Source organism: Macrobrachium nipponense, chromosome 19 (genome assembly GCF_015104395.2).
Source record: "Macrobrachium nipponense isolate FS-2020 chromosome 19, ASM1510439v2, whole genome shotgun sequence".
In the NCBI taxonomy this organism is placed as follows: Eukaryota; Metazoa; Arthropoda; class Malacostraca; order Decapoda; family Palaemonidae; genus Macrobrachium; species Macrobrachium nipponense.
The window spans coordinates 64,425,446-64,438,859 of record NC_061088.1 but is presented as its reverse complement, the minus strand read 5'-3'; the positions used below and the strand labels follow the sequence as shown (position 1 = coordinate 64,438,859).

General features: G+C 41.2%; 2 protein-coding genes across 2 annotated transcripts in view; one reads left to right on the top strand and one right to left on the bottom strand.

The window, feature by feature from the left end:
* Positions 1–13,414, bottom strand: part of LOC135217567 (cytosolic Fe-S cluster assembly factor nubp1-like) — a 184,004-nt gene that overhangs the window by 56,310 nt on the left and 114,280 nt on the right. The window lies entirely within an intron of this gene.
* Positions 3,953–13,414, top strand: part of LOC135217576 (cytosolic Fe-S cluster assembly factor nubp1-like) — a 28,903-nt gene continuing 19,441 nt past the window's right edge. Inside the window, exons 1-2 of the mRNA XM_064253544.1 lie at positions 3,953–4,108; positions 4,814–4,924. Coding sequence (XP_064109614.1) covers positions 3,956–4,108; positions 4,814–4,924 — 264 coding nt within the window. The 5' untranslated portion in view covers positions 3,953–3,955. The remainder of the gene's footprint in view (positions 4,109–4,813; positions 4,925–13,414) is intronic.

The window sequence follows — 13,414 nt, the reverse complement described above, 5'->3', positions numbered from 1 at the left end:
GATCCGCTCATACTCTCTCTCTCTCCTCTCTCTCTCTCTCTCTCTCTCTCTCTCTCTGTTGTAGTGGTACCTACTGTAAGTGCGGTTATTAGAGTGAGAGATATCTGAATGTAGAGCAGTAAAAAACGATAGACCCACTATGATTATGGTTTAAAAGCGACTGTTATATGTGCATCGGTATAATCAAGAGTTTAACTTTAATGAATGTCCGGTAGAAAGGCTCAATTTTTACTTGTGACAGAGTATCTACAACTAGTTGCCTGTTCAAACCAATCTGAAGGCAATTGGCGACTTTTTTCATGGCTAAAAAGTTGAAAAGTTGCGTGACAAACGAATTTCTGAAACCGTGCCGACAGTTAAGTTCCGTGGTGGCCATCTCTTCTTCACCTTCGCAATACAAGTACTATATTGCTGATACCCTGAGTCCGTATGAGGATTCGAAGAAGGTAACAAACCACAAGTATAACAGTCGCTTTACCATAAATCATAGTGTCTATCGTTCTACTGCTCCACCATACATCCAGGTATCTCTCACTCTAATAACCATTTACAGTAGGTACCTCTACCACACACACACAAACACACACACAGAAAATCCAGATGAGTTGATTTGTTACGGGAATGTTTGTGAGGTAACATCATAAATGATTTCACACCGGTGGGGGGAATCTTACCTATCTAGGCCTTTCATTAGAGTACACACCAATGTAAGCTATTATTAGATAGATAGATAGATAGAAAAATCATACAAAATAAGTTTAAACTGAAACAACTTTCAGAGAGGGAGAGAAGGGAAGGTGAGGGAAAGAAGAAGGAAAGGGGTGGCGGTGGAGGTGGGGAGAGAAGGTTGGCGGAGTTATTTACTGTTCTGTTCGTATCCATTTCTGGATAATGGAGTTTTTGCCTCTTGGTACAGGTACAAGTGTCGTTATTCTTTACAATTAGTGATTCATGATACCCTTATAAATTACAGCACTGGGTGTAATACGCTATAGCAAAATCTCGTTCTGATACGAGTGTTCGTTACAGAGTTATTGCCAAAAAACGTGTTTTTACTGTCTCTGAAACCCATAGTAGAAAGGAACGATAAAGTTCTTATGATGGAGAATTGTGAAACACAAGATAAACAGGTAAACATGAAGGGAACCAGAGGAAGAATATTGTGACTTATTTGCAATATTTAGATAAATAAGAAAACAAACCACAGACTTTATATTTTTTATGATGAAGAACGGTGGAACTTGTTTGAATTGTTTAGACAAATAAGCAAACAAGAAAGGAACACTAGATTTTATGTATGAAGAATAGAGACTTACTTGAAATGTCTAGAACACTGAGTCTCACTTGAAATGTACAGATAAATAAGCAAACAAGAAAGGAACAATAATGAATTTTTGTAATGAAAAATGGAGACTTTCATTATTTGAAATTTCACGTAAGACTCATGTTCGTGGAATCCTTATTCTTCACATATACACTTTCCTTTCTTCTTACTCTAGTATATGTATGGTGTGTAACAGCATTAGAATAATTAAAAGTATAAGCTTGAAAATTATTTAAAAAAGATTGCATTGATAGTCAGTGTCTATAATTATTAAGAAAATATTTGTGATATTTCATTGTTTATTGTTTTATTACTGTTATCAGTGGACTGTTTCTACATCTTTATTATCTAAAAATATTTGTATTTTTTTATTTCAACTGTACTGTGTAAATAAATGTATTGTATTTCTTTTCTTTTTCCAGGTTGGTGTTTTGGATATTGATATCTGTGGCCCATCTCAACCTAGAGTTTTGGGGGCACTAGAGGAGAAAGTACACTCATCAGGAACTGGTTGGTCACCCATTGTAAGTATTGTTCAATTTCAAATCTGATTAGTATATTGTTTGCATTAATACGTATGTACATGCTCAAGTTGCTTGTTTCAGAGAATTTTGGTAGTTATTGGTATGGCTGGATTTCTTTATGTTTGTTTAGACATAATTAATTATGGAAGCTTCAAGAATTATTAAATAAATTGCAATATTTCATTGAGGGATGAGTTTTTTTATAAGTAAAGTTTTAGCATAGTAATTTTCTTTAGTTGAAGCTAGCCTGAAGACTATGTGCCATACATCAGCACCCTTTAATTTGAGCTGAACTACCCTTCAGGAAGCACTGCTCAAAGAAATCCAATCCATGGTTTGATTTCTGAGATTTGTAATGGCTTAGATCACATGGATATAGGATTTTTATATTCCTTGAAGAATTTAGAATCACCAGTGTTAGAATGTTAGATTATTATGAGATACTTACGAGGAAATTTTCAGTAGACTATTGTAGATGCATTCCAGCTTTAAAACTTTTAAATGTTCAAAGAGATGATGCACCTCACATTTTGAAAGGTTTTAGAATTCAATGCAAGTTTCAGATTTGAAGTTTTTTATTTTTTTTAAGAAGGGAGCAATTCAAATTCTTTGCTTCCTGGAAATATTTTGGTATGAAAAAGCCATTTATAGATTAAGATTGACCACACTAAGGTAGAAAACTTTTCTTTTAAGGGCCTTAAACCCCTTAGTGGCAGTTGTCAGGTGCTACTGATTTTTAAGCATTTGATTATTGAATATCAAAGTTTAGTTTATAAGTAAGAGGTGCTTCTTCAGTTGTAGGACTAGTAATGGTGAATACTTACTCTCAAAACTCTTATGAATAAACTGTCATTTTAAGTACTTTACTTTCAAGTGTATGTATTGTTTTTTCCTTGTTGAGGAAAGCATCTGTTTTTTATTTTTTCATATATTTTATAGTCATCATACATATGATAGTCATGTAAGCTAGTGGCATCACTGACCCTCTTAAGTTCTGTTGCCAAAAAACTCATTCGGTATTAATTAGGTAATTCAGTATTATTGGTCAAGTGATTTTTAGAAAGATTATATTTTTTCATTTCTCCTTTTCAAAGCTGTTCACTTCAGATTGAAAAATAGCTCATTATGGTTTCCTTGCCTCACATAATGTCACCTTTACCATGATACCAACCTTTGTTCATCATCTTGCCATCATTTCTTTTCAGTATGTTGGTGAAAATTTGGCTGTAATGTCAATAGGATTTCTTTTGAATAGTAAGGATGATGCAGTCATCTGGAGAGGGCCCAAAAGAATGGTAATTGATATCCAATTTTAGTTAATATAAGGTAATACATAAAAAAGTGGAATGAAGAATTTAGACTTAAGCTGTGTCTCAGTAGTTTACAAGTTATGCTACATTTTCAGGTTATGCTATGTTGTTTCTATGCAAACATTAGAAAGTAATGCTAGATATTATACTCGGTTTTTTCCATCTGTCCACCGCCTGTGGTGTTTGCGTATGGTAACACTGCGTCCCGGGCTTTGGATAGTTACTTTCAGCTTACATTCAACAATAATAACAATATCCTATTTCGAATATTAATGGTGTAATTCGCATAGAGTAAATTATTAGAACGCTTTTCAGTTGCAAATGTACACCCAGATATCCTTTTATTTACTTAAAACTTACACATAGCGTAACTATTCAAAGCCCGGGACGCAGTGTTACCATGCGCGACCATCACAGGTGGATGGACAGACGGAAAAAAAACAGAGTATAGTTAACCATATTTACCTCTTATTTACTAAATCTTCTTGCAGCACTAAATGACTCCTGATTTTGGGTTACTGATATTTTTTCTTGATTTGACATATGGTAATTAGTGCTATAGTATGACATTGTTGCTCCATATGATTATTTTTATCTTTAAAATTCAGCTATTGATCCTTGTTTCTGAGGTCTGATTGTATTGCATATTAATTATTTATTCTTTCAAAATTTACAAAAATGAGAATTGTCAAATTCATGTTGATTGAATTTTAATTTTGTATTTAGCTGCATTAAATTAAAAACTTATAGCATGGTTCTTTCAGAATGAAAGGCTCTCATTAGTCATATTTGCAGGTATGATCAAACAGTTTCTACGTGATGTTGATTGGGGTACTTTAGATTATATGGTTATTGACACACCTCCTGGCACAAGTGATGAACATCTAAGCATTGTTCAGTATTTATCAGCTGCCCCTCCAGTAGCTGCTATTATTGTTACAACACCACAGGTATGTCTGAAAAGTGTTATACTGTATGTTGTAGGCAAAAGCTGCAGTGTCCTGAAAATAGGCAAGCTCAGTGGCATAACTAGCGTTAGTGGTGCTAATATTTTAAGTACTAAAGTGGTGAGAATTTATTTTATTTCATAAAGTTAAAACAAAAGCAAAACACAGCAGATTTACAATGGAATCTGCGAGCTTTGTTAGAAGTGAATTTTCTGTTCAGTGTTCCAATCAGATGAAATATGCTAGAAAATCAAGAATTTTGCCAGACCAGACCTGCTCAAAAGATGCCAGACTGCCACCCCCTTGGACAGTGCCAAACCCCAACCCCCTTAGTTACGTTAGTGGGTAAGCTTATATATAGGATATTTTGCGGGACTAATTGATCATTACTCCTTAAAAATCTAAATTTCTTAGTATTTAAAGTGTTATTGATAAAGGCCAAGTAGATTTTAACTAGATCATTGTTTGTTTTACTTGTTTTGATGTACTGCAACTATAACTAGTTTTACTTTTTGCCTTAGAAAGGGAAGGGAATAATGTACTTAAAATCTATTGATGTATTGATTCATTCAAATGCATTTCACAATGGCAGTGTTTGAAGTCATTTAAATTTGTTGATATTTCTATACTTATATTTTCAGAGCTAAAGAAAATAAAATTTTTGAGTTTAATCATTTCCTTAAATTTCATTTTTTCCCTCATTTTTAGGAAGTTGCACTTCTGGATGTCCGCAAAGAAATAACTTTTTGCAGGAAAGTTAATATACCAATAATTGGTATTGTAGAAAATATGACTGCATTTGTGTGCCCAAAGTGTAAGGTATGTGATAATAGTACAAATATTTTCCTTTAAATGTAATAACAAGTTGCTTTACAGTTGAACTGTATTGGGTGAGTGAGAGAATAGTGTAGAATAAAGTGATAAGTTTGGAAACACTATGTTAAGAAGAATTTGTTCGTTGTTTACAGGTAATGCCATTCTATTTTAACTACATTGGTGTCACTATTCATAGATACGGTAGCCATGTTGTTACTGTTCATGACAGTATATATTTATTAAAACTGCATGTTTTAATAAATATATTAATGATATCAAAGTAAATTTAAATTGCTGGTGGTTAACTAAAATTGCCAAATATAGTTGTGTGATACAGTATTTAGCTAATTGTGAAAATCTTATAGTTTGCTGGAACCTATGACAACACAACCCAGAAGCTTCAGATGATATTTTAATGTATTTCAGATATAAAAAAAAGATCTTATACAATAAATAAACTTGGAAAATGCTGTGTGAATGTACTGTATGCACTAGTACTGTAATTACTATAAATGAACACATCATGCAGTATGCATAGAGCAGTAGTATAGTTAGCCTGGAGATCCCAGAATTATTGGATGATAATCACATTTGAAGTGGCATTGCACATCTTCCAGGTATACATTTCTATCTTTAAATCATCTCCATTATATGTGTAGTACTTAAAACTGTTAAATATCATGCAAATCATTGTTATACTGTAATTACAGAATGACAAAAAATTCTCTTCGTGTTCAGTGGCAGACACACATTGAAGCTAACTGTATAGTATGTGTCAGTAATAAAGTAACAAGTTTCTTTGCTCCAACATTTGTAAATTTATACTTTGTTCATGAAACTTACCTGTCAGATATATATATAGCTGTATTCTCTGAAGTCCGACAGAATTTCTAAAACTTACGACACACGTAGTGGGAGTTAGGGTGGTTAGTACCCATTCCCGCCGCTGGGAGGCGGGGTATCAGGAACCATTCCCATTTTCTATCAGATTTCTTCTGTCGCCGTGTCGTAAACACCTGTTTTACACACCTCCGCCTCAGGATTTTGGAAAACTTTTCATATTGCTTGAGTATCCTCTTGACTTTTTGGTTTTTTGATTGGATCGATAGCTTGGCATACGTGATTTGGACTGTTTTTTGATTTTGGCTTAGATTTTTCCCTAAAAAATGTCTGGATGTAGTTCTGCTAGCGCCAGGGTGTGCTCGAAGGTGGAATGCAAGGTTAGGCTTCCAAAAGCCTTGGTTGATCCTCACACATTGTGTAAAGGGTGTAGGGGGCAAGAGTGTGTAGATTTGATTTGCGCTGTAATGAGTGTGAAAGCTTAGATGATTTGCAATGGAAGACGTATGAATCCTACGTTAAGAAGTTAGAAACGTGATTAGGATTAGGAGGTCTTCCTCCAGGAGTAAGTCGGGTAGGCAGACAGGGTTTAATTAATGTTATCCCCTTTTAACCCTCCTTTAGAATTTGTGTCTCCTAACCCTGTAGTGTTGCCTTCGGGCCCGGGTCAAGTGGTGTCTGCGGAGGGTAATGCCCTTTCGCTTATTCTAGATTCATTGAAGACGCTTGAATCTAAAGTGCTTGCCCTTGAAAACAGGCAAAATAAGTGCAGTGATAGTGCCCCTAGTGAAGTGGAGGGGGGCGGGTCAGATCGGCCCTATAGCGCCTCCTAGGCTGGGACCCTCTGCGGACTCCCAGGACTCAGGGACGAGGGCATGTCGAAGGCCGAAGGAGGGTTACGGGGAACCCCCACCGATCTGGCGTCCCTTCAGCAGTTCCTGTGGACGCTTCCCAGGCTGCTAAGGTGCGTGCTCGAGCACGTATCCTTAAGGATTGTTTCTCGTCTTCCGACGCGTCCCCCCGCGCAAGGGGTGGGAATCTCGATCGGATTCGCGACTCTGAAGAGGACTCTTCAAGAGCTGGACGCTTCACGTCATGCTATGTCTGAGTGGCATTCTTCTCCGGAAAGCGTAGCCTTTCCTCCCCAGAAGAAGTATAGGACGTCATCCGACGATGACGCCCTCGAGCGCCCCAGTCGCTCTAGAGCCAAGGCTGTTCCTGGGAGAAGGAAGAAGGCGTCCCCATCGCCCCTCTCCTTCTCGCAAGCGCAGCTCGTCTCGCGTAAGGAGACATCTCAGACGGAGATCATCATTGCGATGCAGCGGCAACTGGACGCTTTACTGAAACAGAAAGAGACGGTCCCGCGTCGAAGGAAAGACGATAGACTGCCTATCAAGAGATCTAAGCAGTCTTCTCCAATGGCTCTTTTTCGTCCCCGTCTTCTGATATTTCGCCCTCTTAGACGTCGTTTGGCTCCCCCAGGGTTCATCTAGAGGTGACGTTATACGCCAAGTTAGAGAGAGTTCTCTGCATGCTCCTCTCCCTTCCCGTAGAGAGGACGCTCGGCGTTCCGACTTCGACGCTTCTGCTGACGACGATTTGCGTTCTGCACGTCTTCGACATGACAGTGTTGACGCTCAACGTTATGTTGGTCGGGCAGTGGATCAAGTTTCTTCGCTGGACGTTTCGGAAGGACGCTTCGCGGGACGTAGAAGAGTCTCTTTGATGGAAGCTCCGTTGGACGCTTCGCTGGACGCTAGGTTGGACGCTGATTTGGAACGCTCGAGAGAACGCTACTTTGGACGCTCAGATGGACGCTCGTAGACGTTCTAGTAAGACCTTGGTGGACGCGAATGTGGAAGTTCGCTGTCACTCGGATGGGGTTCCCGAGACTTTGGCACGTTCGCCTCTAAAAGTGACTCCTGCTCCTGTTTACTGTTAAGGATCCGTTACCCTCGTCTTCTTTGCATCGTTCAGATAGGAGACTTGGAGCTAAAGGACTTCTGCCTCTTCCTTCGGACTTGCACTCGGGTAGGGAAGAAGGAGAACTTAGCGGTTCTTCGGAGGATGTTGATGATGATCAACCTGCTACGTCTGCCTCGTCAGATTATCAAGTTTTGGCACGACTACTTCGTGATTCGTTGGCGATACTTTTCAGCCAGCTGCTCCTCCATTCTCCTCCTTCTCAGTTTTCGTCGTCGAAGACAGTAAGTCTCCAGGTTTCGTGAAGATGAAGACGTCGTTATCTACGAAAAGAGCTTTCCGGAAAGGTAAACGCCTGGATGGAGTCTAGGAAAGCAAAAGGGAGAACTACTTTCGCCCTGCCTCCGTCTAGACTAGCGGTAAGGCAGATGTGGTAGGAGACAGGCGAGGAATTAGGATTGAAGGTTCCTACGTCGGCTCAAGGTTGATTTCGCCAGCGTGGTGGATGCCTCAAGGAGGGCCCTTTAGCATCGGCTAAGGTTTCTTGGACGACTTCCGAACTTTTGGACCATCTTTTGAAGGGACTATTTAGGTCCTTAGAAGTGTTGTTTTTACAACTGGTGCTGGAGCCTTTACAACCAATCTAGTAAGCCAGACTCGATCAGCTTGGGGGAGCTGTCCAGTGTATTGTCATGCATGGACAAGGCCGTCAGGGATGGCTCAGAGGAGTTAGCCTCTCATTTTTCAGCAGGGGTTTCTTAAGAAAAGGTCGCTTTATTGCAACTTCGCGGCTAAGTCTGTCTCTCCCGCTCAGAGGACAGAACTTTTGTATGCTCCCTTCTCGAGTCATCTCTTCCCCCAAGCTATGGTGAAGGATCTGGCAGTGAGTCTGCAGGAGAAAGCCACACAAGACCTGTTGGCTCAGTCTTCGAGACGTCCGGCTGGCCCTTCAACGTCGTCTGGAACACAACAGTTTAGAAAGCAGAAGCCCTTTCGTGGAGGGACTTCCGCTAGATCGTCTCCTCGAGGAAGAAGCCTTCCTAGAGGTAGAGCCCCACTTCCAAGTCTAGGGGTAAGAAGTGAGAAATCGTGCTTCAGTCACCGGTAGGAGCCAGGCGCAGTTGTTTGTAGAAGCCTGGAGAGTAAGAGAGGCAGACACCTGGTCTCTCGACGTCATAGAGAAGGGTTACAAGATTCCCTTTCTATAAAGCCGCCCCCGTTGACTTCCCACTCCCAGGGACTTGTCCCCATCGTATCCGCTAACAAAGCGAATGATTCTTTTCGACCTGCTCGAGCAGATGCTCAGAAGAGAGCAGTGGAACAGGTTTTAGACCTGGCAACGCCAGGATTTTACAACAGATTGTTTCTTGTACCGAAACAATCGGGAGGGTGGCGGCCCGTCTTGGATGTAAGTCGTCTAAACCTCTTTATAGAGAAGCAGAGGTTCAAGATGGAGACACCTCAGTCAGTTCTGGGGGCCTTAAGACCTGGAGATTGGATGGTATCACTCGACCTCCAGGACGCCTACTTTCACGTCCCCGATACATCCCCAATCGATGAAGTACCTTCGGTTCGTATTGAAAGGGAAGTCTTTCAATTCAGGGCTCTCTGCTTCGGACTGAGTACGGCCCCTTTTATCTTCACCACCATCTTAATGAAGAACGTGGCGAGGTGGCTCCCATCTTTCCAACATCAGAATCTCGCTCTATCTAGACGACTGGGCTCATACGAGCCTCCTCGCAGACCCGGTGCCTGAAGGATTTGAAGACGACTCTGTCTTTAGCTGCGTCCCTGGGACTTCTGGTGAACTTCGAGAAGTCACATCTGACCCCAACACAGTCCATCGTGTATCTGGGGATTCAGATGGACTCAGTGGCTTTTCGGGCTTTTCCGTCCCAGGAACGTCAGCAACAAGGCATAGAAAAAGTGTCAGCCTTTCTAGGGAAGGATTCATGCTCGGTGAGGGAATGGATGAGTCTGCTGGGGACCATTTCCTCGCTGGAGAAGTTTGTTTCCCTGGGGAGGCTACACCTCCGACCTCTTCAGTTCTTTCTGTCGGACAGCTGGACAGAAAAGGACAACTTCGACATGAAGTTAAACATCTCGGAAGAGGTGAAGAACCATCTAAGATGGTGGCTCGATCCGTGGAAGCTGTCAGAGGGCGTATCCCTCAAGCTTCAGAACCCCGACCTAGTGTTGTTCTCCGACGCGTCATCCACGGGGTGGGGAGCAACTCTAGGGGGGGAGGAAGTGTCAGGTACCTGGAGAGGGGAACAGGTAACCTGGCATATCAACTTCAAAGAGCTGGCAGCGGTTCAATTAGCGCTCCAGTTCTTCCAGTACAAAGTCTCCCGTCGTGTGGTTCAGATCAACTCGGACAACACCACAGCCCTGGCATACTTGAAGAAACAAGGAGGAAACACACTCTCGCTCCCTGTTTTCTCTAGCAAAAGAGATCCTGCTTTGGGCGAAGGAGAGAGAAGTCACAATATTGACAAGATTCATTGCCGGAGTCGAGAAACGTCCGGGCAGATCTCCTCAGTCGACAAGGACAGTTATTGCCGACAGAGTGGACTCTCAATCAAGAAGTATGCCAGGAACTGTGGGGTCTTTGGGGATGCCCCGCCCCTTAGTGGACATCTTCGCAACATCAAGGACGGCGAGACTTCCTCTGTATTGCTCCCCGGTTCTCGATCCGGGAGCAGTAGCAGTAGACGCCCTTCTATGGGATTGGACGGGCCTGGATCTCTACGCTTTTCCCCCCTTCAAGATCCTGGGGGAGGTAATGAGAAAATTTGCAGCATCGGAGGGGACGAGGTTGACCTTAATCGCCCCCTTTTGGCCCGCAGCGATCTGGTTCACAGAGGTGATGTTCTACCTAGTGGATTATCCGAGATCTCTTCCGTTAAGGAGAGATCTACTCAAACAGCCCCACTTCGAGAGGTACCACAAAAACCTCTCCGCTCTGAGTCTGACTGCGTTCAGACTATCCAAAAGTTGGCCAGAGCGAGAGGTTTTCGAAATCAGTGGCTAAAGCTATCGCCACCGCGAGGAGACCATCATCAATCGCGGTTTACCAATCGAAGTGGGCAGCCTTTAGAAGTTGGTGTAAGAGAAAAGGAGTTTCCTCTACCACTACCTCTGTGAGCCAGATCGCCGACTTCTTGCTTTATCTGAAACAAGATCTAAAGTTGGCAGTGTCAACTATTAAAGGCTACAGAAGCGTTCTATCTGTAGTCTTTCGCCATAGAGGTCTTGACCTCGCTAACAATAAGGATCTCCATGATCTATTGAGATCTTTCGAAACGACCAAGGTACCACTACCGAAGCTACCTTCGTGGAACCTGGATGTGGTCCTAAAATATTTGATGTCAAATCGTTTTGAACCTCTTTCATCTTCGTCTCTACGGGATTTGACGAAGAAAACTGTATTCCTAACTGCTCTGGCGACGGCGAAGAGAGTTAGCGAAATACAGGCTATCAGCAAACACGTCGGTTTCAAAGGACATAATGCAGTCTGCTCTTTGAATATGTCGTTTCTGGCCAAAAACGAAAACCCTTCCAATCCGTGGCCTAGCACATTCGAGATCAAGGGTATGGCAGAGATCATTGGTCAAGAGCCAGAAAGAGTCCTGTGTCCTGTTAGGGCTCTTAGAGAGTATATTCGTAGAACGAAGGATTGCCGAGGTTCTGCAGAGAACTTATGGTGTTCGGTCAAGAGACCAAACATGCCCATGTCCAAGAATGCACTGGCACTTCTTTTTGAGAAAACACCATTAAAGAGGCGCCACGCTTCTTGCAAAGACAGTGACTTGAAGATACTTAAAGTTAACGCGCACGAAGTAAGGGCTATTTCGACCTCAATAGCCTTTCAGAAAAACATGGCTCTTAAAGACATTTTAAGTGCTACTTTTTGGAGGAGTAACTCAGTGTTCGCCTCTCACTACCTACGGGAGGTGAGAACGACCTATGAAAGCTGTTACTCTCTCGGACCATACGTCGCCGCAGACACTATTTGGGGGGGCAGGAGGTAGCACTCATCCTTTCCCATAGAAAAGGGTAGGTGAGTTTTTTAATATTTGTATGTTTATGGTTGTAGGGTCGGCTGCCGAGTACAGTCGTCCCTTCCTTTAGCCTTTGGTATATGGGAGTTTGTTGTTAGGCTAACTTAGGTGGTGGTTTTTTTGCCTCGTTGCCCTCGGAAGTATGGTCATGGTCTAGTCACATTGTGGTCCCGTCCCCGTTGACAGATCATCTAGAGCGCACCAACTACATAGGTCACTACCTTGTTGGTAACTCTAGTGAAGCAGAAGCAGGCTTGGGTGACAGTAATCACGAAGTCAGCTATGCTAACGGTAAGGAACCAAGATGTCAATCATATACATTTATATGTTTTCTAAAATCCTTTTTTCTGTCTCCCTCCCACGCCAAAGGTGGGATTCAGCTATATATATATCTGACAGGTAAGTTTCATGAACAAAATGATATTGTTAAGATACAATAAAGTTTGTTCATACTTACCTGGCAGATATATATAATTTTAGTACCCACCCACCTCCCTCAGGAGACAGTGGAGATAGAAATCTGATAGAAATGGGAATGGTTCTGATACCCGCCTCCCAGCGGCGGGAAGGGTACTAACCACCCTAACTCCCACTACGTGTCGTCGAAGTTTTAGAAATTCTGTCGGACTTCAGAGAATACAGCTATATATATCTGCAGGTAAGTATGAACAAACTTATTGTATCTTAACTATATCATTTTTTTATATAATAATCTGTATTGTGTGTAAATACTCTACTGCTTGATGAGTTCATTTATATTAATCAGTGTATGGCATACGTACATTACTTTCACACAAGGCAAGTGAATTGTTGAATAAGTGTCTTGAATTTTTTTTTTTTTACAAACTTTAAAATTATATCTGAAGCTTCTGCATTTTGTTATATCTTCTAGTATATTTATACTAAGATTTCATAATTAGCAGAATATCATACAGCTTTGCCATGCAATCTTAGTTAACCATCTGTAATTTGTTTGAATTAATCCTTGTGTAAAACTGATACCTAGCTGTTAGATCTGGAAAATATAACAAATGTGTTTGTTATGTTCTCCATCAAAACTTATCCCATCAAAATTGGATTTCAGTGAGGTAAGATTCTTTTTTCTCACTTTTTCCGCCACTAAAACCATGGTTCTTCTCTCTTGATATCCAATATGGGATGGTAATGTTTCTGCTTTCTTCTCAGGTATTGTGTGAATGCTCGGTTCCTTCTTATTTAACTTATGGTCCACTTCAGCAAAGGACATACCCTTTTTTATCGAGTCTAGACTTATTTTCTTAGAGAGATCTCATACTTAAACACACACTTACCATTTGAGAGATTGTTTTGCCAATTTAACTGGTTTTTGAGAGAGCATTGTCACAGAAACAAAGGGATACATAGCACAAATAGAAACCAATGGAGTGAGCTGCGAACAGTTCAGCAAACAATTTAGAAATAGTTGGTGCTGGAGGGAGACTGAAGAAGAGGATTCTGTAAAAAAAATATCCTTCAGGTCATGTCACAGCAGAGTCAAGTTTTGTTTTGTGATCTTGTTGCTGTTTCTAAGTATTTTTGATCCACAGTTGTCAGAATCTGCAGATATGAAACCCAGATATCAAGATCCAACTGTAAAAGTCAGAAAAATGTAGACAGTGGTGGTAAGGATTTCTTAATTCCATGCTAT